We start from the raw sequence: 26,249 nt of genomic DNA on the forward strand, positions 1-26,249 counted from the left end.
TTTTAATGTCTCAGTTTTTGAACCTTTATAACTTCTGATGCAGGCTAGATGTATTGGTTGGATATCTTATACCTTTAGAAGGTGTACTTAAGGTTTTAGAAATCAAACCACATTTTACAAAAGTTTGTCAACTATATAAATTTGGCTTTACAATTGTTGCCAGAAATTAAGTTCCTTCTGAAATTTCTATCTCTGGCTGGTTTGCAGCTGTGCTTTGCTCATAGTCCGTGTCAATGTAGAGTCCATGTCAATGCAGTTAGCAGTGGGGTACTTGCATGTCACTCCTAATTCTCACACTTTATATCTTGGTCCTGAGGCCACCTTCCACTTAGAGCAGCACCATTACAGGGAGTGGGGGCTGATTGTTGACTGGAGAGGGAAGTTTACCACTGAGGTTTGCAACTTTTTTTGGAGAGGATGGGTCAGGATTAGTGCCCGAAGTCCCATAAAGATTGGGAAATTCTGCTTTTGGAAGGAGGAATGAGAAGAGCCTCTGGTCAGAAGTGCAACAGAATGGAGACTACAGGAGTGGTGCTTGTGGAGAAGGGAAGATAGCAACAGGAGTAAGCAACAATATTCAACAATAGTAAAGGCAAAAGTTTGACACAAGAGCATCAGGCCGTCTGTTTTTACAGTGTGTGGGGTTTGTAGATTGAGTTGCCATAAGGATAAACAAAAATGCTCTAATCAACTCTTTGTTTTGGGGGATGCTGCTAGGCCAGTGTGTCATATTACAACCCAACTGTACCACCAGCTCTTGTATCTCAAGATAGCAGTGGTAATGTAAACCTCCACCTATTAGAGGTTTGAGATCGGGTAAGGGAGCACCCAGGAACAATAATATGGCTCTTGCCTCTCACCTGTTCACCAGCAGCTGTTGCAGCAGCAGAATGATTTCTAAAAGCTGGACTATCTGGATATTTTCACATTCCTCAGGCTCGGGAGAAGATAGAAGGAAGGAAAAGGACACATGTGGACAGGACGAACTAGAAGGCAGAGCTATTGGAAAACCCTCAGCCACTTTTGGGTGTCAGCAAATAATTTCTGTCTGGAAACCAGCCCCTTCTCTTTGTTCCAGAAGGCTGAGCCAAACTAAGTAGACAGTCGAGGAGGAGGAGGAGCCCCCAGATGGGCTTTGCTTATCAGAATGTTAGGTGAGACTTCATCAAGCTCCTTATTTTGCTCCAGAAACGTATCCTATTTTTTTTACAGTTTCTTTTATTTCTCTTCTCCTTTCTTATGATTTTCTGTAGCTGGACTCCCAACTCCCATCAGCATGGTCACTGGCTAGGGATGATGGTAGTTGTAGTTCAACACCATCTGGAGGGCCAGAGGTTACCCAACCCTGCCCTAGCCTTTTTTGTATTCACACTTTTCCAAACCTAGTTAGTAGAAGGACAGAGGACAGAAGAAGCAGGACAAGAATAAGTGTAACTTCCTTCCATTACTGGTTCAGACCACACTTTAGCCATGAACTCACTAGGTAGTCTTAGACAAACTATTGTTCTGTTAGTAATGTTGGCTCTTCCTTACAGGGCTGTTGCAATAACAATTGAGTTAATCTGTATGAAACACTGTGAACATTTGAAATGCACTCTATAAATACTAAGTATTTTGATTGTGAGAATTTATTTAAACATAAATCAGTTTAAATAAATGATAATTTTATTTTTAGTGCCACTAGTAGCTTCCATATGTTCACATAGAGGTACATGCCTTGAGCACTATTTTAGCGGAAATGCAGGATGTAAATCTAATAAATAAATAAATAAATGTGAATTTATTATGCAGATTATGTTGTGGTGTGGTTGTCACTTTCTGTGTCATTATCATCTCTTTCACCAAGACAGTGAAAGCTTTCTTTGAACTGTCATAGCATCATTGTTATGGTGTCAGGAGTTTTCATAGAATTATAGTAGGGTTGGAAGGGGCCTACAAGGCCATCGAGTCCAACCCCCTGCTCAATTTTATCGCAAAGTGGGCACAGGTAATGACTTTGGGCTTATAGATTTACGGGGGCTGTACCTAGGTTGTAGAGTGCATGCTTTGCATGCAGAAGGTTCCACATTCAATTCCTGTCATCTCCAGGTAGGGCGAGAAAAGAATCCTCCCTGAAATCCTGAAAGCAACTGTCAGTCAGTGTCAACAAAACTAGGGTAGATGGACCAGTGGTTGGACTCGGTGTAAAACAGCTCTGTTCCTAGATGTGCAAAATGGAATGGTGGTAGATTTGGCCAGGGTGAAAAGATCTAGTAGTACTTGGCGGATAGTGGACTGGACACAGATCAAATTGGTGTACTGGCTCTACCGGGGCGGGGGGGGGGGCGCCTTAAAATTGGACAGCCAGAATCTGAGATCATTCCTTACCCAGATGGGAAGGTTTCTCATCTTTCATGGTCCTTCATCACCCACTTTCTTAATTTTAGGCAGATGTTAACACAGACTACTAATTCCATTGCAGAAGTGTCTCTCTCTTCTTCACCCAGGTGGTTGCATTCAAGGCTTTGTGTCTCAGTGTCCTCCTTTTGGGCCACTTATGAGATGAATTTTGTACATAGAGTTGTAAGGCAAATGGTTTTATGCTAAAAAATCAGCATGTTCCTTTGGACATTTTTCATCAATGGGTCATGTTTAGAGAAGTGATTATTTGTTTGATGTTGCTTATAAATCCCACTCAAACTTTAGATTCTGTTGTTAATGAAAATTGAATTGAAAAAATAGTAGCATTCTAGCCTTGTCATAGGTAATGATAAATATGGCAAGAAATGGACACAGTCTGTCATCAGGATTGAATTTAAGAACCATGAAAAGCAAACCGATCTTGCACAGCAGCTCCTGATTTTAATAATTAAACAAGGTAGAGTTCAAGGCATGGCTTAAGATGAAAGGCTAGACTGTCACTGAAAATTAGTTTCTGTTTTCTTATTATTTCAGACTCCCCCCCCCACCCTTCTCATGAAGTTTTATATGTTATGAGTGCCATTTTTTTGAACATAAATGATTTTTGTTGAGTGATGAGACTTGCAAATATATTTTTGGAACATATTTACTTCCAGTATACATAGGTCTATTTCTGGAGAGAAAAGAAATTCTAAAACATATTTCCATATAGCAATACCAAGTTTACAAAAGGTATTTGTTTTATTAAATAAGTGGCCACTTTGGGAGATGGTGTGTGTATGCTTCTTTGTGTTTCTAATAGTTTCTGTTTTTTTGGACCAGAGCAATTATTATCATTCCCCTTCATGGATCACTGCCTTGTTGTGGTGAAGGGGCATGCATAACTCAGTGAAGCCATAAGCTATGCCGTGCAGGGCCACCCAAGACGGACAGGTCATGGCAGAGAGTTCTGACAAAATGTGGTCCACTGGAGAAGGAAATGGCAACCCACTCCAGTATTCTTGCCAAGAAAACCCCATGGAACGTATCACAAGGCTAAAAGGTATGATGCCAGAAGATGAGCCCCTCAGGTTGGAAGGTGTCCAATATACTACCGGGGAAGAGCAGAGGGTATTTCCAAGTAGCGCCAGAAAGAGTGAAGCGGCTGGGCCAAAGCCGAAAGGACAGTCAGCTGTGGATGTGTCTGGTGGTGAAAAGAAAATCCGGTGCTGAAAAGAACAATATTGTTTAGGAACCTGGAATGTCAGATCAATGAATCAAGGTAAGCTGGAGGTGGTCAAACATGAGATGGCAAGATTGAACATCGACATCTTGGGAATCAGCGAACTAAAATGGACAAGCACGGGCGAATATAATTCAGGTGACCAATATATCTACTACTGTGGGCAAGAATCCCTTAGAAGAAATGGAGTAGCACTCACAGTCAACAAAAGGGTGGGAAAAGCAGTACTGGGGTACAATCTCAAAAACGATAGAATGATCTCAGTACGAATCCAAGGCAAACCATTCAACATCACAGTAGTTCAAGTCTATGCCCCAACCACTGAGGCCGAAGAAACTGAGGTTGATCGGTTCTATAAAGACCTACAACATCTTCTAGAACTAACACCAAAAAAAGATGTCCTTTTCATCATAGGGGATTGGAATGCCAAAGTAGGAAGTCAAGAAATCACCAGGATAACAGGCAAGCATGGCCTTGGTGTACAAAATGAAGCAGGACAAAGGCTAAGAGAGTTTTGCCAAGAGAACACGCTGATCATAGCAAACACTCTTTTCCAGCAGCACAAGAGGCAACTCTACACGTGGACATCACCAGATAGTCAATATGGAAACCAGATTGATTATGTCCTTTGCAGCCAAAGATGGAGAAGCTCTATACAGTCAGTAAAAACAAGACCTGGAGCTGACTGTGGCTCAGATTATGAGCTTCTTATTGCAAAATTTCAGCTTAAATTGAAGAACGTAGGGAAAACCACTAAACCATTCAGGTATGACCTAAATCATATCCCTTATGAATATACAGTGGAGGTGAGGAATAGATTTCAGGGATTAGACCTGATAGACAGAGTGCCTGAGGAACTATGGACAGAGGTCCGTAACATTGTTCAGGAGGCAGCAACTAAATTCATCCCAAAGAAAAAGAAATGCAAGAAAGCAAAGTGGCTGTCTGATGAGGCTTTACAAGTAGCTGAGGAAAGAAGGGAAGCGAAAAGCAAGAGAGAAAGGGGAAGATATACCCAATTGAATGCAGATTTCCAGGGAATAGCAAGGAGAGACAAGAAGGCCTTCTTAAATGAACAATGCAAAGAAATCGAGGAAAACAACAGAATGGGAAAGACTAGAGATATTTTCAAGAAAATCGGAGATCTCAAGGGAACGTTTTGTGCAAAGACGGGCATGATAAAGGACCAAGAAGGCAGGGACCTCACAGAAGCAGATGAGATTGAGAAGAGGAGGAAAGAATACACAGAAGAACTCTACAGGAAAGATCTGAATGTCCCTGATAGCCATGACAGTGCGGTCACTGAACTTGAGCTGGACATCCTAGAGAGTGAAGTCAAGTGGGTCTTAGGAAGCATTACTAACAACAAAGCTAGCGGAGATGACAGTATTCCAGCTGAGCTATTTAAAATCCTAAAAGAGGATGCTGTTAAAGCGCTGCACTCAATATGCCAACACATTTGGAACACTCAACAGTGGCCACAAGTCTGGAAAAGGTCAGTTTACATTCCAGTTCCAAAGAAGGGCAATGCCAAAGAGTGTTCAAACTACCGTACAATTGCGCTCATTTCACATGCCAGCAAGGTGATGCTCAAAATCCTACAAGCTAGGCTTCAGCAGTATGCGAACCGAGAAATACCGGAAGTACAAGCTGGGTTTCGAAGAGGCAGAGGAACTAGAGATCAAATCGCCAACATTCGCTGCATCATGGAGAAAGCAAGAGAATTCCAGAAAAACGTCTATTTCTGCTTCATTGACTACACTAAAGCCTTTGATTGTGTGGATCACAACAAACTGTGGCAAATTCTGAAAGAGATGGGAGTACCAGACCACCTTACCTGTCTCCTGAGAAACCTGTACGAGGGACAAGAAGCAACAGTAAGAACCGGACATGGAACAATCAATTGGTTCAAAATTGGGAAAGGAGTACGACAAGGCTGTATATTGTCGCCCTGCTTATTTAACTTTTATGCAGAGTACATCATGAGAAACGCCAGGTTGGATGAATCACAGGTTGGAATTAAGATTGCCGGGAGAATTATCAACAACCTCAGATACGCAGACGATGCCACCCTAATGGCAGAAAGCGAAGAGGATCTAAAGAGCCTCTTGTTGAGGGTGAAAGTGGAGAGCGCAAAAGCTGGTTTGAAACTCAACATTAAAAAAACGAAGATCATGGCATCTGACCCCATCACTTCCTGGCATATAGAAGGGGAAGAAATGGCAGCAGTGACAGATTTTACTTTCTTGGGCTCCAAGATCACCGCAGACGGTGACTGTAGCCATGAAATTAAAAGATGCTTGCTCCTTGGGAGGAAAGCTATGGCCAACCTAGACAGCATAGTAAGAAGCAGAGACATCACCTTGCTGACAAAGGTTCATATCATCAAAGCTATGGTTTTCCCAGTAGCAACGTATGGCTGTGAGAGCTGGACTATAAGGAAGGCTGAGCGCCGAAGAATGGATGCTTTGGAACTGTGGTGCTGGAGAAGACTCTTACGAGTCCCCTGGACTGCAAGGAGGTCAAATCAGTCAATCCTAAAGGAAATCAACCCTGAGTGCTCATTGGAAGGACAGATCCTGAAGCTGAAGCTCAAATATTTTGGCTACCTAATGCGAAGAGAAAATTCACTGGAAAAGACCCTGATGCTGGGAAAGATTGAAGGCAAAAGGAGAAGGGGACAGCAGAGGATGAGATGGCTAGATAGCATCACTGATGCAATGAATATGGACTTGAGCACACTCCAGGCGAGAGTGCAGGACAGGAAGGCCTGGCGTGCTATGATCCATGGGGTCACGAAGAGTCGGGCACGACTTAACGACTGAACAACAACAATTATTATCATTATCAGCAAATAAGTCTGAATGATGGTTTATTCTAAAAGTCAAACAGCTGATTTAGCATTGATTCCTAATGCCTTTCAAGCTTATAATAGAGATATGGAAGAATCCGTAGGGGTTTCCCCCTGAGGGGAGGACAAATGGTTTACCCCCCCCCCCAAACAACCTAGAAGAGAGGGGAGGAAGGGTGGTGAATGCTTCAATTTAGAATACTTGAAGATTGACAGCCTTTTCAAGAGATATGAGTAGGTTTAAAGAAAAAATAGAGTTCTAGATAGGTCAGATGTTACTTTCAGAACCTGGTATACAAGGGAGTGATTCTCTGGCTCATACATGCCTTGTACTACTTGCCTGCTCACCTTCGGTAGAAGACAGCGTTTGACCCAACCAGTTACTATATTCTTCAGTGACAGATAGGAAGTTCGGGGAGATCCTGATACAGCTGAGTGTAGTATTTAGCCCAGTTGGACATTCTGCCAGGAAGAGTGGATTGGGTACAAGTCCCTCACAACTCTAAGTAGCAAATAAAATAATTCTCTGGAGAAGTCTTCAGAAACTTAAAAAAAAAAGGGTTATTACCACATTTAAACATACATTACATGTAGTTTTGTATAGAATGGCTGCAAGGCATAAGAACCATGTCTACACCAGGGGTGGGGAACATGTGAGACGCATGTGGCTCAGCATGGGGAGTATTGATGTCCTCTACCTTTGATGCAGCCCCCACCATGGCTGCGCCACAGGATTGCCAGAGATTCTGCACCTTTCTCTGCAGAAGATCAGGTGCCTTGCTTCCCAGCAGAATTGTACTCCTCTCAGCCCACCAAACAGCTATTCTGGTTCTGAGGTATCCAATGTGGCCCCTCAACCTTCTGCAGTTGCCCATCTCTGGCCTGCACATTAGTGTTACGACTCTTCTGTGATTTACCACTTGACAAGGATACATAGAGGTGTACACTGACAACAAGATTCAACTCGGACCCCGATTCAGTGCTTCAGAAAATGGCAATATTCTACTCGGGCCAGTTTGGAGGTTGTCCACTTCAATTCGGTTACTGAACCTGAGTTGAACTTCAGAAATACAATGCTTCATGTCTCTCACTGACTAGCATGGGGGGGGGGGGAGGCGATTACTTTTTTGCTGTTTTTCAGAAGTTGGTAAAATTTGCAGAAGTAGTAGCCCATGAGAGGATGGTATAATGCCTGCTCCATTTCTGAAAAATATGTGCAGTGATTTGTCTGCCATGCATCTTTAAATTTGGGGGGGGGGGTTGCTGATAACATTTTTATTTATTGGAAAAGCAGATGAAATTTGCAGCGATACTTGCCCGTTCTGAGGGAATTGAGCTTGCCAAATTTTACATAATTTTTGTGCAAGAGAAGCCTTCACAGTTTGAGGCTATTCCAAAAGGAATGCACTTTATCCCCTTATGTTCCTTGTGGACCATTCTTCTGAAAATGATAGAGGTGGCATTATGCAAAAAAACTGGAAAGTTCCAGAAAGATTGGTGCAGCAATTTATGTGGAAGTGGAATCTTCATTGTGTGTGTGTGAGTGAGTGAGTGAGTGGGGGGGGGGAGAGAGAGAGAGAGAGATTGATTTCATCTCTCTTTCCCTCCCCCTGTGGTGGCTATTTGTATGAAAATGGCAGCATCATAGAGGTGTGTCCGGGCAAGAAACCTGCACTTTTTCAGAAGGATAGATGCAGGGGTAGGGAATTAGGATGATTGAAAATGACTTCAAGGCTTTTTTCATAGTGAAGCCTGGTAGCATTGGAAGAACGGACACCTCATGGTCCCATCCTTGCCCTCCCGCGCAAAGCACAGTGATTGGAGAGCTTCTGGTAAAATGTGCCCTATAATTAGAAGGTGAACCTATCAACCCAGGGATGGGGACTATGTGGCCTTCTAGAAGTCAGCCCCAGCTAGTCTATGGGGTTTGGAAAAGCTATACTGGGATTTATTTATGTTCAGAATGATGATAAAACCAGATTTTAAGAGAAACAGGACTAACCATGAAAAAGCTGTGTTAATGTGTGGACATCAAAGGGATACGTTGTGAATTGTGCCCCCTTACTGTGCAAATAATGGTGAAGGCATGTCAATAACCATGAAACGTTTTGCACCATTAAGCAGTGTCAGTGGCCTAGCAGGGCCTTTTTTCTACTCCACAAAGAGAAAACACTCTTGTGGCTTTTGAGCAATTACCCTAGTAATATAGAAAATTATGAACTGCAGAGCTGCACATATTCAGTCACCCAAATCCTTCAGTAGTTATGTGGAATTTTTAGTGATACTTTGCTTTGGAGCATTGTAAAACCTTCCATTTTAAATATCATATTTCATTGTTTGTTTTTCTTTAACCATATTTATGTGTAAAAATTGAATGGATTGCAGCCTTAACATATTTATAAATAACTAGATTCTTGGGCAATAATCCTTATTTCCTGTCACATTGTTTCTTCATGTTTGTATTTGCTTTGAGACAAAAAAGTCTCGATAAATTTAAAAGTGACTCACTGTGCTGATTGACAGATCACAATAAGCCATTGTGGGTTAATTAATTTGCGGAGCTCTGAGATGCTTGCCGGCCGCCATTTTAAATATGCAAGCCACGGCAGAGGGGTGCACCATGGCTTGTGTCATGTGAACCTGGGCATCATGGGTTATTTGAGGGTTAAGCAACCCTTGGGTAATGCTAGAAAAACCCATTTTGAATATGCAAGCTGTGGTGGAGGGGTGCCATGGCTTGTCGTGCAGACCTGGGCATTGTGGGTCCAAGGATTGTTTAACCCTCAGATAACCCACGATGCCTGGATTGGCACAACACAACAAGCTGCAGCAGAACCCTGCTACAGCTTGCATATTCAAAATGGTGGCCGGCATGTATCTCAGAGCCCTGTGGGTAAATTAACCCACGGTGGCTCACTGTAATGTGCAAAACAGGGCAATGTCTAACAGCTATATTGCTTTTGCTTTCAATTACAGATGTTTACATTTCATGATAATAGAGATTAAATACTTTCCTGTCTCTTGTATAGAATGGGAATGAAATATCTTTCTATTTCTTGTAACTTCCTATATAGCAGAAAAGATTAAAATAATTGTTATGGTCAAATTCTGCTGTGATAAGTATTAGTAACTTTCTTCTCTCATTGGTAAAGTTCTTTGAGAAAATTGCCATCTAATTATGAACTTTCTTATGTTATAATTTAGGATTTTCTCTATCTCCTCTGAATGGCGCCTTGTTTTTTAAAACATTGAAATCGAAGGCTGTGTTCACATATTTTCCTCTTTATTTAGTTTTCATTTCATCTGGTCTTTTCACCTTTTTTTTTGTTCCATCCTAAATGGAAGCAAGAATATTAGTAAACGAGCAGTAGAAAGCACAACATACGGCTGGCTGGTTCTTCTTTGTGAGAAGGCCCTCCAGTTAGGGGTGGACGAAAGTCACTTACCTTTTCTCGCAGCTTGTTCGCGGTGGGGGGGAGCGCTTCGCTGCTCCCCCCGCGAAGTTCAGGCCGGGGGGGGGGGAGGCTTCCCGCCTCGCCCGGCCGAAATTCAGGTCGGGGGGGGAGGCTTCCCGCCTCGCCCAGCCGAAATTCAGGCCGGGGAGGAGGCTTCCCGCCTCGCCCGGCCGCGAACACGAAAGTAAAAAAAAAAAAAAAACAACGTCCCCTGATAGGCTACGTGACGATTCACGTAGCCTATCACGGCTAGATCTGGAAAGTCAGCCGTGATAGGCTACGTGAATCGTCACGTAGCCTATCACGGGTGACTTAAAAAAAAAAAAACACGTACGCGAATGGCGGCCCCCATAGGGAGCCGCCATTCGCGTTCCTTATTTAGTTGCTGTAGTCTACGTAAATGTTTACGTAGACTACGGCGAAAATAAGGGCAACGCAAATAGCGTTGCCCTTATTTTCGCCGTAGTCTATGTAAACATTTACATAGACTACAGCGACCAAATAAGGAAGGGGAATGGCGGCTCCCTATGGGGGCCGCCATTATCCGTACACACTTTTTTTTTTTTTTTTAAAGTCACCTGTGATAGGCTACGTGACGATTGACGTAGCCTATCACGGCTGACTTTGCAAATCTAGCCGTGATAGGCTACGTGAATCGTCACGTAGCCTATCAGGGGACGGGTTTTTTTTTTTCTTTCATTGCAATGGCGGGGGCGGCAGCCGGTCGAAAGACCGGCTGCCGCTCCCGCCCCGCTCGAACACCGGACGAACCGCCAGCCGGACCCACTGCCGGGAGGGACATTGAGGGAAGGTAAGTCCCGTCCCGGGGGGGGGGGCGGGGGGCGGAGGATTTCTCCCCGAAACTTGTTCAGGGGGCCGAACACGTTGGCGCTCGGCCCCCCGAAGTTTCGGGGAGAAATTCTCCGCCATCCCTACCTCCAGTCTACCATTTCAAGTGGCAAGTTTTCAGGGATAGAGTTCTGTTTTTGGGTGGAAGAGAACAGCTAGGATGGGGAAAAGACCCTCTCTTAAACTTATTCCTGGAAGAAGGGCCTCTTCTCTCCATTCCCATAGGAAGGCAAATTCTGGCAGGGCAGCTGTCTTGCAAGAGCCCAGTGTCTGAAAGTGTCTGGCAGAGAGAGTAGAGAGACACTTCCCTCTTTGGTCACACTATTCTGGCACACAGGCTGACCCACTTGAATGTGAGGAAGATTGTTTCCTTTATGTCACCTTTTTTCCTGGTCAGCAGCAGCGGTGAGCTTTCTGTTCTGGGCTATGTCTGTGCAGGCATCACCCTATGAACGCATCAGCTCACAGAGGTAATTCCAATTGCACCACGGTGGCCAGAGGACCTATACTTTTTAATCAACCTAGGCTTCCTACATCAAGGTCTTCTGTTCCATCAAGACCTGGGACAACTGAGGTTGACCACATGGAGGCTGAATGGGGCATCCTGACTTGCCAGGGCTACTCACTGTAGGCGATAGAAACCCTTCTAACAGCTAGGCAATCCTTTATTTAGACCTTACCTAGAAGGTGTTTCCAATTTATTTATTTTACTTGGAGCTTCCAAACTGTTTTCAAGTGCAGCCCTGTGTAAAATGATTACAGTAATCCAGCCTGGAGGTTACCAGAGCATGGATTATTGTAGCCAGGCTATCCCTATCTAGGAAAGGCCACAGTTGACAAACCAGCCAAAGCTGGTAAAAGGTACTCCAAGCCACAGAGGCTACTTGGACAATTCCCTGATGATCAAAACTACATGTTACTTTAAAGATATGACTAGGGCTTTTTTCTTTTTTACTCAGAAGTATATGCATGGGACCTAATAGGGGTCCTGACCCTAAAGGGTGGAGTAGGCGCTTTAACCCTTTGCCCTACACCTACAGTTTACTTTAGAACTGTATGCCTTTTTGGCAATGTAAATTGGAGATGTGGGAGGTCTGATCCAGACTGGGACCACAGCAGGAGGGACCAATGTCCAATGCCCCCCTAATCCTCCATCCCACATATTAGGATCCCAATCTGTGTAGTAACATGTAGCCTGACATTGTGAGATCACATTCCATAACTACAGCAATAGGCATTGCACACAGAATACAGTAGATTTTCTCTGCAACATTTCGAAGCACTCGCATACTGGCAGCACTCTATATTCAGAATGAAACTGAGCATGCATGACAAAGTTTTGCCCGCAGTTGCTGCCATAGGCAGGACTTAAACTGCTTAAAATCTTAAACACTTTTGAATTACTGCTCAGCAAATCAGTGAAGACATACCTTCTCAATAAGCCTGAATAAACTACATCAGTAGTTTTAATCAAAATTTGAAGGAAATATATACATCAAACTACAGATTGGAGTAAAATGGAAATGTGTCAATTTTCAGTATATTTTAACTTGCTGTACCTGTGGCTGGATCAGTTTGAATCGCATAACTGTAGACGTACATTAGGTATGTCATTAGGTAGATCACAAATGCCAACGTTCAAGTTATTAGCTCAATAGGTGTCATTTTTAAAAGCAATAGAATTGTCGGTTTATAATGGCGGGTTGTTTTTTGTTTTTGCAACTTACCTTAACTAAAGGAGCACTCCCATGCCCCTTTAATAATAGAACCAAGATAAATAAGGACTTCTTTCTTTTCCCCTCAAGCCCCCACTTCCAACTTTCCTAATTGCTCACTCCTTTCAACTATTTAATGGCTTAGCAAACTCCACTGTCACAGTGAAACCCAATCACAGTAACATTCTACACAGTTAATGACTTGTTTGTCTTGTCTGTCTTGTGTGTTTGTTTGTTTGTTGCATTTTTGTTTTTTCCCAGAACACTGTAATAAATATCCTTTTTAAAAAGCAGGAAAATTCAATGATCAAAACCCAGGCTTTTTTTCTAATTAAAAAATCATCGATTTTTATCCACCCTGCTATATTGCCTTTCTGCTTAAATCCTCTGCCTTGCTTGACCCAGTTCCACCACCACATAAGCACAGAACAACATCTATCCATTCTGTGTCTTTGCATATATAACTAGTCAAAGATGCAGAAAGCAAAAGCCCAGAACTTTCAAGAAGCAAGAGCTGGTAGTTAGACTCATCAGAGCCATTGTCATGAGATGAAATCCTAAAATGAATGCCCATGTTTGATTGAATTTCCTACCAATGTGGGATTACCAGAGAGCAATTAATTCATTTTTATGTAACTGTAAGTGTAGGTGTAGCATCATTATGATGAAGCTTCATTTTTATTGTTTTTAATGAAATAAATTTAGTATTTTATTTAGGATGTAAACAAGGTTAACAGTAAAATATATCTTTTTTAAATCATAGATTTTTATCCACCCTGGTTTAAATCCAGAGTTATGGCTATGTTGGCTGAAGCTCCACAAAGCCAGGAAATTGGAAGCTAGTGCTTATGCCTTCCTTAACAGACGTTGCCCCATGATCATAGAATCATAGAATAGTAGGGTTGGAAGGGGCCTACAAGGCCATCGAGTCCAACCCCTGCTCAATGCAGGAATCCAAGTCAGAGCATCCCTGACAAATGGCTGTCCAGCCTCGTCTTGAAGGCCTCCAGTGTTACATCAGTGTTACATCATCGTTACATCAGTAACGATGTTGTGCAATGTCACAAATTGTGTCTCCTTACAAGCAACAAACAGGCATGGTCCAACTCACAGGAGGATTCCTCTACCAATACAAGACAGCTCAAATGCTTCATAAGGCAACACAGGCTGGCTCTAGGCACTCCATACTCACCATCTGGATTTGGGCCTGAAAAACCAAGGAAAAGTGTGAGTGCATGGAAGGTAAGTTGTAAGAAAGCACAATTTGTGACATTGCATTTCTGCAGTTACTACTGTAGTGCTTATAAACTACAGTATAAACTAGACTCTGAAATTGGCACGTACAATAGCATGGCTTGTTGACTGTGATTTGGCAGGTGCAGTGAACTGTCCTTGGTAATTTCTCTGGCCTTGGTTCTTTTTCTGTGGGCATTGGATGAAGATATCCATGTAAATATTACCATCCACGATGTAAACTTCAAGTGTTTTCCATACCAAACACGGGAAATGAAGCCTGTACAGGTGGTGATAAGCAGAGTTGACAGTTGGAGGAAGACATGCAATTTTAAGCTCCGTCTTCGCCGTGAAATGTTCCTTAAAGAACAGTTTGAAAATTTTAGGAAATCTGCTAAGAGATTAATTTTAATTTCTTGTCAGAGGGTTTACTGTTTTCAGTATCGAAATGTTATAAATGATCATTTGGGTGTTTTCAGTTTTCTCTGTTTTTTTTAATGAAATGCTAAGAGTTCCTTTAAAAAAGGAAGGGTTGTCTTAACACTGTTCTCATTTTGATTGTTTAGGGGGTTTTTTCCTTGCCAAATTCTCTCCAACTGGCAAAGTGGGATACCCTCTTGATCTTATCATATGGTCAAATATGCTGAATACAGGATGTCTGAAAGCTGCCGTTTATCAGGAGCAGGATAGTAATCTCTACCTGCTACTCTGCAAATCCTATAATAAAGAAAAATGTGCTTGACTTTTTGTCTAAACAAATATAGTCCTTAAAGCTGTGTTGAGACCAACTTGAAATACATTTTAAAAATTCATTGCAAATGTGATGCTTGTGTTTCAGAAAGTAATAGTGCAAGTGACTTTTCAAAAATACCGTGCATGTGGCTTTTCTTTGAGTAATAAATTTTCAGATTACATAATTGGATCAGAAATTACTTCAGGTACGTACTACAAAGTAGTGATGATGTTTTAAGTTTCACTTAGTAGCAGGGACTCAAAATGTTTTTCCTATTCACATTCTTCTGTCACACAAATACTTATTAACATAAAAATGGTGTCTTGTATATTGTCTGTCATGTTTATGGACACTAATCCAGCCTTGTTTCTAACCACTTGCATGCTTTCCATAGCAACTAGGAGTCTCAGCCAGGCAAGCCGACTGTTTAAAAAGAGAGTGCTTTGGTCCCTCTTTCTCTATGCAGTGTAGAAACCAAGTGGAAGTATGGACTACTTGGTCCATTCTCTGGCAGCTGAGTATGTTTCTATACTGGGTGGGGAGGAGAGGAAATAGCTACCATTCTGTTTGAAACTGGTATAGATGTCATGTTTTGGTGTGTGTTGTGGATCATCTATAGAGAGGTTGTCAAATAGCAACCAACATTTATATGTACTTATTCCTAATAGCCTTAACTTTATTTAGAACCAGATGGTCAAAGAGCTAGAGGCCCGTGTCCATCAATTGACTGTGGAAGCTGAAACCAGTAATTTGCAGCATCAAAAGGTATCTCAGGAAAAGAACAATTTGGAACAATCCTATCAGGCTGTATGCACAGAACTTGATGAAGTCAAGGCAAGGTACTTAATGAAATGCTTTTACTTTGTGTAACAGGCATAAACGTGTATTCAATACCACTAGTTATAAAATGCTAACCTTCAGTAATTACTAACTAGAAAATGATCACAACAATAGCATTTTTTACTTCCATAAAGGTTTGGCACATTTTACTTGTCTACTTACTCAATAAATTATTGTGGAATAATTTCCTGGTGTTCTGATTTGTTAAACATTCATACGGTGAATCAAAGGTAAGTTAAAAGTTGTCAATCTCAAGCAAAATTAGGTCTGTAGACTTCCTTCTCCTTTTATCCTCAAATGATCGATGATAATCAATAGCAAAGTTACAATTTCTAGAGGGGTTGCCATGTTGGTCTCATGTCTTCTGTCACAAAGACTCATCCATGGCTGGGAGATTTCACAGTTCAATAGAGAAATAATCTGTAAATAATCCAAGATAATTAGCAGGATGGTGTGGCTGAAACATTCTTGAACATCTTGTACTTTGGGACTGGGATAGTATTCTTGCAATAGCAATTGTGAAATAACACCTGGATTTGGGTTGTATAAACAAGCCTTCAACTAAATATATCTCAGGCACCGTTCATCCTTTTGACTGCTTCTTGTGGGATTTGCCATGGAAAAGTGTGAATTTAAAGGTGACTTGATTAATCTGGTATCCTTGACTGGGTATGTTGAGCCCTATCTAGCTACTGGTATTAGTATATATAAGTTCTTGTATTTTTCCTTGGTTGTATTTTTATAAAAGCAATTCAGTGTTTCATTTCATTATTTTATTAAGTGTGAAAATATAAAGATGGTTCTGTTTACATTGTAAAACATAAGAGAAGAGAAACAAATGCTACAAAGTATAGCATATCTCCACTTAGTTTTCATTGCATTATTTGCAGGCGCAATTCACTTCAAAAAGAAAAGGGGCGTGTTGTACAAGAATATGAGCAGAACATTCAACAACTACAAACCAAATATGATGCTGACCTAAATTTGATGAAACAGGAACATGCTCTTTCTGCAGTGAAGGTAGGTTTAGATTTATACAATCATGAATATGGACAGATAGGCTTATGTATCAACAATATATATAAAGCAAAAGCTCTCAGTATTAATTTCTGAGGTTTTACATAGATATGAGTGAATTTAATTCACTCATCTGAGCCTTTTCATCTGCCTTAAGGTGCTTATATCCAGGCATGTTGACAAGGCTGAAGCCTGCGCTTTCAACATTACGTTTTTTAGTGGATAGTATCTCTGAAGTGTGTGCACAGTTTTTAATCGGGTGCCAATCAGTGCAGTGTTTGAAATTCAGTCATGACTATAATAGTATTTGCATTTTAAGGACAAATCAGAAGTGCAGGGTTTGAGTGTAAAAGTGCTACTTTTCCGAGTAGATCGTCTCCCACCCCCTTTAAAGCATAACTTGATATAAGGGAAAGTTATTTCTGCCAGACCTAATACAAGACCAACATTCCCTTTTCTATTAAATCCCTACAGGCATCTGATGTTATTGAAGAATTAGAACAGTGTGTGTCTCAATTAAAACAACAGTTACTAGAATTGGAACATCAAAGGCAGCAACAGCTGAGGGTGAGCCCTGAATTTTTCACTCAGGAAAAATGATGATTCCTTTTTACTTCTTCCTGTGATTTGCATGAATAGAATGCTCAAGTTAGAGAGTTTCTGGAGTTCTTGAAAACATTGTGAGCCACACTCAACACCAAAAATAATAGAATATGTTCTTATTTCTGGCTAAAACCTTTAAAGAAACTTGGGGGCTATTTGTCTTATTTCCTTGCTTATTGAACTGATACAAAAAGCGTATGTATCAGTGGATTAAAGAAAAGCATACAGTTAAGTTGAAAGTAATCCCTATGTCTGTCTTACATAGTGATAGCTACATTTGTATAAATTAGTACATTAGCATAAACTTGTTGCATTGCTGCTATATTTCAAACAAATCAGTATTTGCTGTGTTCTTGCTGTCCAAATTATTCTTGGCTCCTATTCTTTGTTTCTTTACAGTACATTCCCTACATCTCCTTCAGAGCTTTCCAGTACCCCATTTTCCCTCCGCCTTTATCCATTAGCTACTGTTGACTACGAATAGGTTAATCCTATAGTTTAGGAGGGTGCTGATCATTCCATTCTTTGGAGAACTTGGAAAGTAAAGGGAGTAAATGAAGTACCTGTACTTCCTCAGTAACTGACATAAGGCTGTGTACAAATGGAAGCATATTCAGTGGTTTGGATCCAGAGATGTAGATAACAACACCTTTGCTTGCACAAGGCAACCCTGCCAAATGTTCTTGATTTTCCTGGCCTCCTGCAGGCTCCCACTCCCAGTGTCCCACCACATACTGTATCTGAAGGTTCCTCAACCCTCTGGAATAGAGTTTGGGTGTGCAGGGGGCTGTAGTGAGGGAGGGGAGGAGCCAGGAAAGTCCCATTGCGTAAACAGAGTTTTGCAATCTAATCCAGTGTGTTTTGTTTAAATGTACCAGCTTCTCTGAGGAATTGAACTTGGGGGACCCAAAGACTGATTCTGTGTGTTTGCAGCAGATGCCAGTGTGTGCAGGTCTAATGAGAGACCAGAACTGGTGACACCTTAAGCTCAGCTTCCTTCCACTTTCCTGGTCCAATTTTTCTTTTCTTTAAAGTAGATACAGCTACTTAAATAAAATAACTCCCCCATTCACCTGAAGTTTCTGAAGAGCGCTTTTAGATCAGAGGTCTCCAGCTCAGCACCCATACGCATCATGGCGCCAGCAGCCAGCTCCAGTGGTGCCCATGAAGGGGTCCCTGACGTAGCACCCTTGGGCACCCACAAAACCTTTTTTGTTCTTTCCTGTTTTTAAAATATACATACATGATATATCCATAGCAATGAATACATATGAAATGCATCCAGCTTTCTAACAATTTTACATAGGCCTCAACAAGGTGCACCAAATATTCATATAAGTATCCATTTGCAAGTGGTGTCTATATGCCACCTGTTCAGATATTGAAAGTGTTGTAAGATCCTCAAGCCATTGCATTATAGGAAGTGAGCATTTATCCTTCCAGTATTGTAATATCGTAGTCTTTCAACTGTTAAAAGGGTGCAGAGAGCTCGTTTACGCTGATCATTTGTTAATTTCCATGAAGCAGGTAAATAATTTAAAAGAGCATGTACATCACTGAATTTTAAAGTCTGTTCCAGTACAACATTTATCTGTGTAATAACCTCCTCTCCAAAAGAGGAACTACTGGACATTGCCAAAATAAAAGTTTACAAGAAGCATGAGCTGTATTGCACCACCACCAATTAGCCAAATTAGTCAATCCCTTCTCAAAGAGACATGGTGGTGTCCAATAGATGTAAAACAGAAGTTTTTGCTGAATAAGACACAGTCTAATATCTACAGACAAGACAGGTAGACACCAAAGCAGTGATCCACTGATCAGGCATTTTGTGGTGGTGCCCACAGCAGTTTCACAAATTTGCCCACAGGTCCAAAAAGTTTGGGGAACCCTGTTTTAGATCATGCTAAAAGTTCTTGTTAATAAAGTTATAATCATTTTCATGATCATCTCAATTTTTCAGGACCAAGAACAGACATTTCTACAGGAGAAAGCTAATTTAGAGAGATATCATGAAAAAAAGGTAATAAAGAGAAGTTTGTTTTTATTGTATAGTATATTACTCTAAGCATTACAAGTGTCTAAATTTGCAAAATGTAAATTGCAAACATTGGGCAGATACAAAAGATAGAACTAGTGAAATTTTAAAGCAGGGATGGGCAACTTGTGGCCCTCCAGATGTTTTGGCCTTCACTCTCTGCCCCAGGGACAGCTCCCATCATCCCTCACCATTAGCTATGCTGGCTAGGGCTGATGAGAGCTATAGGCCAAAACATCTGGAGGGCCACAAGTTTCCCTCTCCTGCTTTAAAGCTTGACTAACAATCAGCTTTTATCAAGGATAAACATGTTAATGTTTACCATAGGCATACCAACTGGGTTAAGAAATATTGCTCTTTAAGTTCACTCAGATAAAATTAAAAGTTTAAAAGTTTAATTGATAGGTTTATTAACTGAAACTCCAATTACAGATTAAATTTTCTTATTTTCCATGATTTATCACTGGTGCAGAGACTAAAGGACACAGTGTTGCTCATGCCACTCAGATACCAACCTTTGCCAAACTTGAGAAAAAGGTCTATTAATTATTTTTCTCACAACCCTCCTCTGCTGAAAAGCCCATCCTTGAAAACAATTTATATTTTAGTAGAGGTACTTCACCCAGGATCATTAGCAGTTATTCCAAAGTATATTACATAACTTCTATGTTAGTAAAAGGTTGAGGGCTATTTCACAGGTGACTTTTTTCATGCTTGTGTGTACACTTCTGTAGGAAACAATCATGAATAAAGATCCTACACATGTCTGTCTTGGTGGCTGTACAGTTGTTGGGTTTAGTAATTGGTTCTTGAAAGTACATCCACAAAAATAATGTACACTCTTTACACATGACTAAATACATGTCTGTTTTCCCCTGCAGATGAGTAGAGAAAAGTCATGCGATGTGAAATGATCCTGAGGAAATGGTGTTCAGTAAGGAAGAGATTAGAGATATTCTTCTCCCTTCAAAGCCAGAATGAATATTTAGGGCCTAGAAGATCCTCGCTAACCCTGATAAGAATGCTGAACCGCCCTTTAGGCCATATAAGTGTTGTTGTTCAGTCGTTCAGTCGTGTCCGACTCTTCGTGACCCCATGGACCATTGCACGCCAGGCCTTCCTGTCCTGTACTCTCTCCCAGAGCGTGTTCAAGTCCATATTCATTGCATCAGTGATGCTATCTAGCCATCTCATCCTCTGCTGTCCCTTTCTCCTTTTGCTTTCAATCTTTCCCAGCATCAGGGTCTTTTCCAGGGAGTTTTCTCTTCACATTAGGTGGCCAAAATATTTGAGCTTCAGCTTCAGTATCTGTCCTTCCAATGAGCACTCAGGGTTGATTTCCTTTAGGATTGACTGATTGGACCTCCTTGCAGTCCAGGGGACTCGTAAGAGTCTTCTCCAGCACCACAGTTCGAAAGCATCCATTCTTCGGCGCTCAGCCTTCCTTATAGTCCAGCTCTCACAGCCATATGTTACTACTGGGAAAACCATAGCTTTGATCAGACGGACCTTTGTCGGCAAGGTGATGTCTCTGCTTCTTACTCTGCTGTCTAGGTTGGCCATAGCTTTCCTCCCAAGGAGCAAGCGTCTTAATTTCATGGCTACAGTCACCGTCTGCGGTGATCTTGGAGCCCAAGAAAGTAAAATCTGTCACTGCTTCCATGTCTTCCCCTTCTAGATGCCAGGAAGTGATGGGGCCAGATGCCATGATCTTAGTTTTTTTAATGTTGAGTTTCAAACCAGCTTTTGCACTCTCCTCTTTCATCCTCAACAAGAGGCTCTTTAGATCCTCTTCGCTTTCTGCCATTAGGGTGGCATCGTCTGCATATCGGAGGTTGTTGATAATTCTCCCAGCAATCTTAATTCCGACCTGTGATTCATCCAGCCCTGCGTTTCTCATGATGTACTCTGCATATAAGTTAAATAAGCAGGGTGACAATATGCAGCCTTGTCGTACTCCTTTCCCAATTTTGAACCAGTCGGTTGTTCCATGTCTGGTTCTTACTGTTGCTTCTTGACCCTCGTACAAGTTTCTCAGGAGACAGGTAAGGTGGTCTGGTACCCCCATCTCTTTCAGAATTTGCCAGAGTTTGTTGCGATCCACACAATCAAAGGCTTTAGAGTAGTCAATGAAGCAGAAATAGACGTTTTTCTGGAATTCTCTTGCTTTCTCCATGATGCAGCGAATGTTTGCGATTTGATCTCTAGTTCCTCTGCCTCTTCGAAACCCAGCTTGTACTTCCGGTAGTTCTTGGTTCGCATACTGCTGAAGCCTAGCTTGTAGGATTTTGAGCATCACCTTGCTGGCATGTGAAATGAGCGCAATTGTACGGTAGTTTGAACACTCTTTGGCATTGCCCTTCTTTTGAATGGGAATGTAAACTGACCTTTTCCAGTCTTGTGGCCACTGTTGAGTGTTCCAAATGTGTTGGCATATTGAGTGCAGCGCTTTAACAGCATCCTCTTTTAGGATTGTAAATAGCTCAGCTGGAAGACTGTCATCTCCGCTAGCTTTGTTGTTAGTAATGCTTCCTAAGGCCCACTTGACTTCACTCTCTAGGATGTCCGGCTCGAGTTCAGTGACCGCACTATCATGGCTATCAGGGACATTCAGATCTTTTCTGTATAGTTCTTCTGTGTATTCTTTCCACCTCTTCTTAATCTCATCTGTTTCTGTTAGGTCCCTGTCTTCTTTGTCCTTTATCATGCCCATCTTTGCACAAAACGTTCCCTTGAGATCTCCGATTTTCTTGAAGAGATCTCTAGTCTTTCCCATTCTGTTGTTTTCCTCGATTTCTTTGCATTGTTCATTTAAGAAGGCCTTCTTGTCTCTCCTTGCTATTCTCTGGAACTCTGCATTCAGTTGGATATATCTTCCCCTTTCTCCCTTGCTTTTTGCTTCCCTTCTTTCCTCAGCTACTTGTAAAGCCTCATCAGACAGCCACTTTGCTTTCTTGCATTTCTTTTTCTTTGGGATGAATTTAGTTGCTGCCTCCTGAACAATGTTACGGACCTCTGTCCATAGTTCCTCAGGCACTCTGTCTATCAGGTCTAATCCCTTAAATCTATTCGTCACCTCCACTGTATATTAATAAGGGATATGATTTAGATCATACGTGAATGGTTTAGTGGTTTTCCCTACATTCTTCAATTTAAGCTGAAATTTTGCAACAAGAAGCTCATGATCTGAGCCACAGTCAGCTCCAGGTCTTGTTTTGACTGACTGTATAGAGCTTCTCCATCTTTGGCTCCAAAGGACATAATCAATCTGATTTCGATATTGACGATCTGGTGATGTCCATGTGTAAAGTCGCCTCTTGTGCTGTTGGAAAAGAGTGTTTGCTATGATCAGCGTGTTCTCTTGGCAAAACTCTCTTAGCCTTTGTCCTGCTTCATTTTGTACACCAAGGCCATGCTTGCCTGTTATCCCGGTGATTTCTTGACTTCCTACTTTAGCATTCCAATGCCCTATGATGAAGAGGACATCTTTTTTTGGTGTTAGTTCTAGAAGGTGTTGTAGGTCTTCATGGAACCAATCAACCTCAGCTTCTTTGGCCTCAGTGGTTGGGGCATAGGCTTGAATTACTGTGATGTTGAATGGTTTGCCTTGGATTCGTACTGGGATCATTCTATCGTTTTTGAGATTGTACCCCAGTACTGCTTTTCCCACCCTTTTATTGACTATGAGTGCTACTCCATTTCTTCTAAGGGATTCTTGCCCACAGTAGTAGATAGCAATATCTAAATAGACCAAATTATATTCCTTACCATCTTCTATTCTATCATTTTCATTGACAGATTGAGTTCAGTCATAAGACTTCCCCATTTCAACTTGTTAAAAGATCCAATCTGAGATATAGTATCCAACGTCTTTCTAAATAGGGAGCAGTAGAACTACCTTGATATTTCACCATAACCAAGGAAAAAAGGCCATTACCTCACCTTGGCCTTAAAGCCAACAGAGGTATCAAGCTATGAAAGTTCAAAATAGTGTCTGCTCAGGAAAGATACTTTGATTCATGCTCTAGATCAGGGGTGGCTAACGTTTAGACCTTTGCTTTTCCAGAATGTACAAGACAGTGTGTCTGCATATGTTTCATATATGTTTTGGCTTGGAGGCTGCCAGTTGGCTTTTATTCCTTCACATTTAATGAGACTTCTGTTAATTCAGCTACCCAGCCCCACTGCAGATGCTGGCATTTGCACCAGCCACGGAACAAACATTTTTAGTGCAGTTCTGCTGTTTAGGTTGTACACAGCTCTACATGGACTCTCTAATGTGCTAAAAGCTAGTGTATATACTTTACTCTTTATGTGCCAGCAGCCTGCACATAACCACCTCTGTATATGGCACAAGGAGACTGAAAGTGCAAACAGCAGCTACTATCTATCTGATTATCAGATCTGGAAAAAATTATGAAAAATGTATTCGAAAAAGGAAAATGGATTGCTTCAATACATGATTTACATGCAAGCCATTAAAAATGGTAATCTCTTCCTAAGCATTAAATGGATTTGCTATTATATCTTTGTTATTAATTTTATTATTTTATTTATTATAGCTCGTTACGTCTGAAATCTTCACTAGATACACAATGACAACTTACAATTACAATAGACACCATGACAGGACGCTAGATTTTTGTTAAATCCGTTCCGTCTTTGTTTAGCAGATTGTCAGGTGTCTTTCACTCTGTCTGCTCATTGACAGAACTGAATTTTTTGGACAAGGATTTGTTCATTTGCGAATGTGCACATTCACAAGTGCACATTTGCAAGCAAAAGAAATTACACAAATCTCCCCAAAGTTTTTTTAAAAAAATCCACAAGTCCACATGCGTCAGAAAAAGCTGTTCCACTGTGGATTTCTCCGGCATCTCTACATGAAGCTGACATGTCCACGTGGCATCTGACTTGTATTAAAAGATAAAACAACTTTAACACCTAGTCTGCCTTAGGCAAAACCATTGAGAACATATGTGTTTCACACCCTGCCTGGAAGGTTTACGAGTTCTTATTCTGTTGGACCAATAAAGAAAAGCTAGCTTCAGAACAAGAGACCCTCCACAGAGCAGAATTAGTAGCAATAAAACATTTCATTTACAGATATGTAAGCTGATATTCATGTTTTCTCATAATGCTTAATTTTTTAAATGGAAGAATAGGTAGTGTTGAGTAGCTTGTGAATGTAAAATCTGATCACAGTTATCAAGAATGAAGTAGATAAATGTAGTGGAATGCTCACCATTGTTTCAGAAATAATTTTTTGGCTTCCCTAGTTTCCCCTCTTTTACAGTGATAGTATAGCAGCCTCAAGACCTTTGTAGCATACATTTTCACTTCCGCTCTATTAATAATTTATATTCTTTAATCTGAGAAATTAAATGAAAGTGGGGAGAAAATATGTGCCAAACATTTCTCAAGAAATCATACAGTATTAAATGTGTGGCTGTTTGTGATTAATGATGAGGTTATTACTTTATTTTGTTTTAAGGAGTACTTTAAGGGAAGATGAACTCTTCTTTTGTTTAATCAGAATGTACAATAATACATGGTACTGGACAGAAATCCCTTAGATTCTGTATGGACAGTTGTAGGACTTAAAACTTCTTTTGTGTTGCTACATTGATTTTATTGATTTATTGATTACAGCAATTGTGCTCTGCGTACTTGCACTGAAATAACCACTAGATCTTTTGTGGGGGCAATATTTATTTTCATGATTAAAAGATTTGGAGTGTCCTGTGAGCTCATGCACATCTTCCCCCTCCCTCCTCCACTCTCACATGTAGATTCTGCCTTTCCTTTTTTAGAATTAATTGGCTAGAGAAAGAGATGTTCATAATGCTTATCATGGTTAGCTGATAGTTTGGAAGTAGAGATAGACCTGGTTTTGCAAACTCCATTTTGATCTAACTGTAGTTAGCATTAGCACACATAATGTTAGCTGAAGTCAGCTCTGAAAAGGAAAGGCAGGGAGCAATTCACACATGCAAGGGAAGGAGGGAAAAGGAAAAAAGGAGTTCATAAGCCTAAGGGAGACAGAAAAGGAAGGAGGGAAAGCAGTTCATTAACTCAAGGGAGACTCTAACCATGGTTAGATTAGGAAGCACACCATATCTGCACCAGGCTTTACTAATATTTTGTACTGGCCAGGTTCAGTGCCCATAAAACCCTTTATTTGGCTGATAGTCTGAAATGTCGTTAAATTTTTATTTGATTTATTTAAAAATACATCTATACCACTGCTCACCCAAAATTTCACATGTTATAAAAGCTCTTACAAAAGTTAAAATGTTATTGAAACAAATCAACTATAAAACCGTGCAATGTAACGTTAAAACCAAAACAACCAGCAATTAAAGAGCAGTAGTAAAACACTATAACAGTGGAATCTAGGCCAAAGAGTACAGGGAAGAGAGTTCTAGAATTGGAGCTACTGAAAAGGTCCTTTTCCTGCTGGAGGCTAATTTAGCCTCCCCATAAGATGGAATCCAGAGCAGGGTCTCTTATCTCAAGTGCTGAGGGATGCATATGGTTGGAGACTTCTCTGAGGTAATCAGGATCAGTGAAGTTCAGGGCTTTAAAGCAAGGATAGGCAACTTGTGTCCCTCCAGATATTTTGGCCTACAACCAGTCAGCTCTAGCCAGCATAGTCAATGGTGAGGGATGATAAGAGTTATAGGCCAAAATGCTTAGAGAGCCACAAGTTTCCCACCTCTGCTTTAAAGGTATGAATCAGCACTTTAATTGGGGCCTGAAAACAAATTAGTAGCCAGTGCAGTTACCTGAAAGCATATAAGCATGTCCGTCTACATTTGTTAACAGATGGGTTGTCACATTCTTCATTAGATGAATTTTCTGTATCGTCTTCAAAGGAAGACCTACATGAAGTGCGTTTATAGTAGTCTGATCTGGAAGTCACCAAAACATGAATGACAGTGGCTACATCACAATTCTTATGGTGTGTGATTGCTAGAATGTAACACCCCCCTCCTTTTTTAAAATGCTAGATTCATGGATTGCAGAATGACTTTGATAATGAAAGAGTGGATTCTCATAAGACAATGCGAAAAATGGAAGATATTCTGAGGTAAGTAAAATGTCCCTAATGAGGTGTTATTTCTTTCTTCGTATGTATCTAAAGAAGATTGTTACAACTTTGCTGATGCTGGAGTCATTTCCGCATCCGGGTTTCATGTTATTTTTATGCGTGCTGCTTCTTCTATGCATAAAAATTTGGTAGTGATATTTTCATCTGTAAAACACAGAAATGCAACATGTGATTGGCCC

The 26,249-nt window shown here is 41.0% G+C and overlaps 1 protein-coding gene across 9 annotated transcripts in view; it reads left to right on the forward strand.

Annotated features, from left to right (window-relative positions):
* CEP112 (centrosomal protein 112) overlaps positions 1 to 26,249 on the forward strand; it is a 411,978-nt gene that overhangs the window by 118,378 nt on the left and 267,351 nt on the right. For all 9 annotated transcript variants that reach the window (XM_084837487.1, XM_084837488.1, XM_084837483.1 and 6 more), the window contains 5 exons: positions 15,143 to 15,297; positions 16,189 to 16,318; positions 16,790 to 16,882; positions 18,882 to 18,941; positions 25,970 to 26,049. In XM_084837487.1, coding sequence (XP_084693613.1) covers positions 15,143 to 15,297; positions 16,189 to 16,318; positions 16,790 to 16,882; positions 18,882 to 18,941; positions 25,970 to 26,049 — 518 coding nt within the window. The remainder of the gene's footprint in view (positions 1 to 15,142; positions 15,298 to 16,188; positions 16,319 to 16,789; positions 16,883 to 18,881; positions 18,942 to 25,969; positions 26,050 to 26,249) is intronic.

Source organism: Heloderma suspectum, chromosome 2 (genome assembly GCF_057233095.1).
Source record: "Heloderma suspectum isolate Gila_16-S chromosome 2, 16-S_ref, whole genome shotgun sequence".
Classification (NCBI taxonomy): domain Eukaryota; kingdom Metazoa; phylum Chordata; class Lepidosauria; order Squamata; family Helodermatidae; genus Heloderma; species Heloderma suspectum.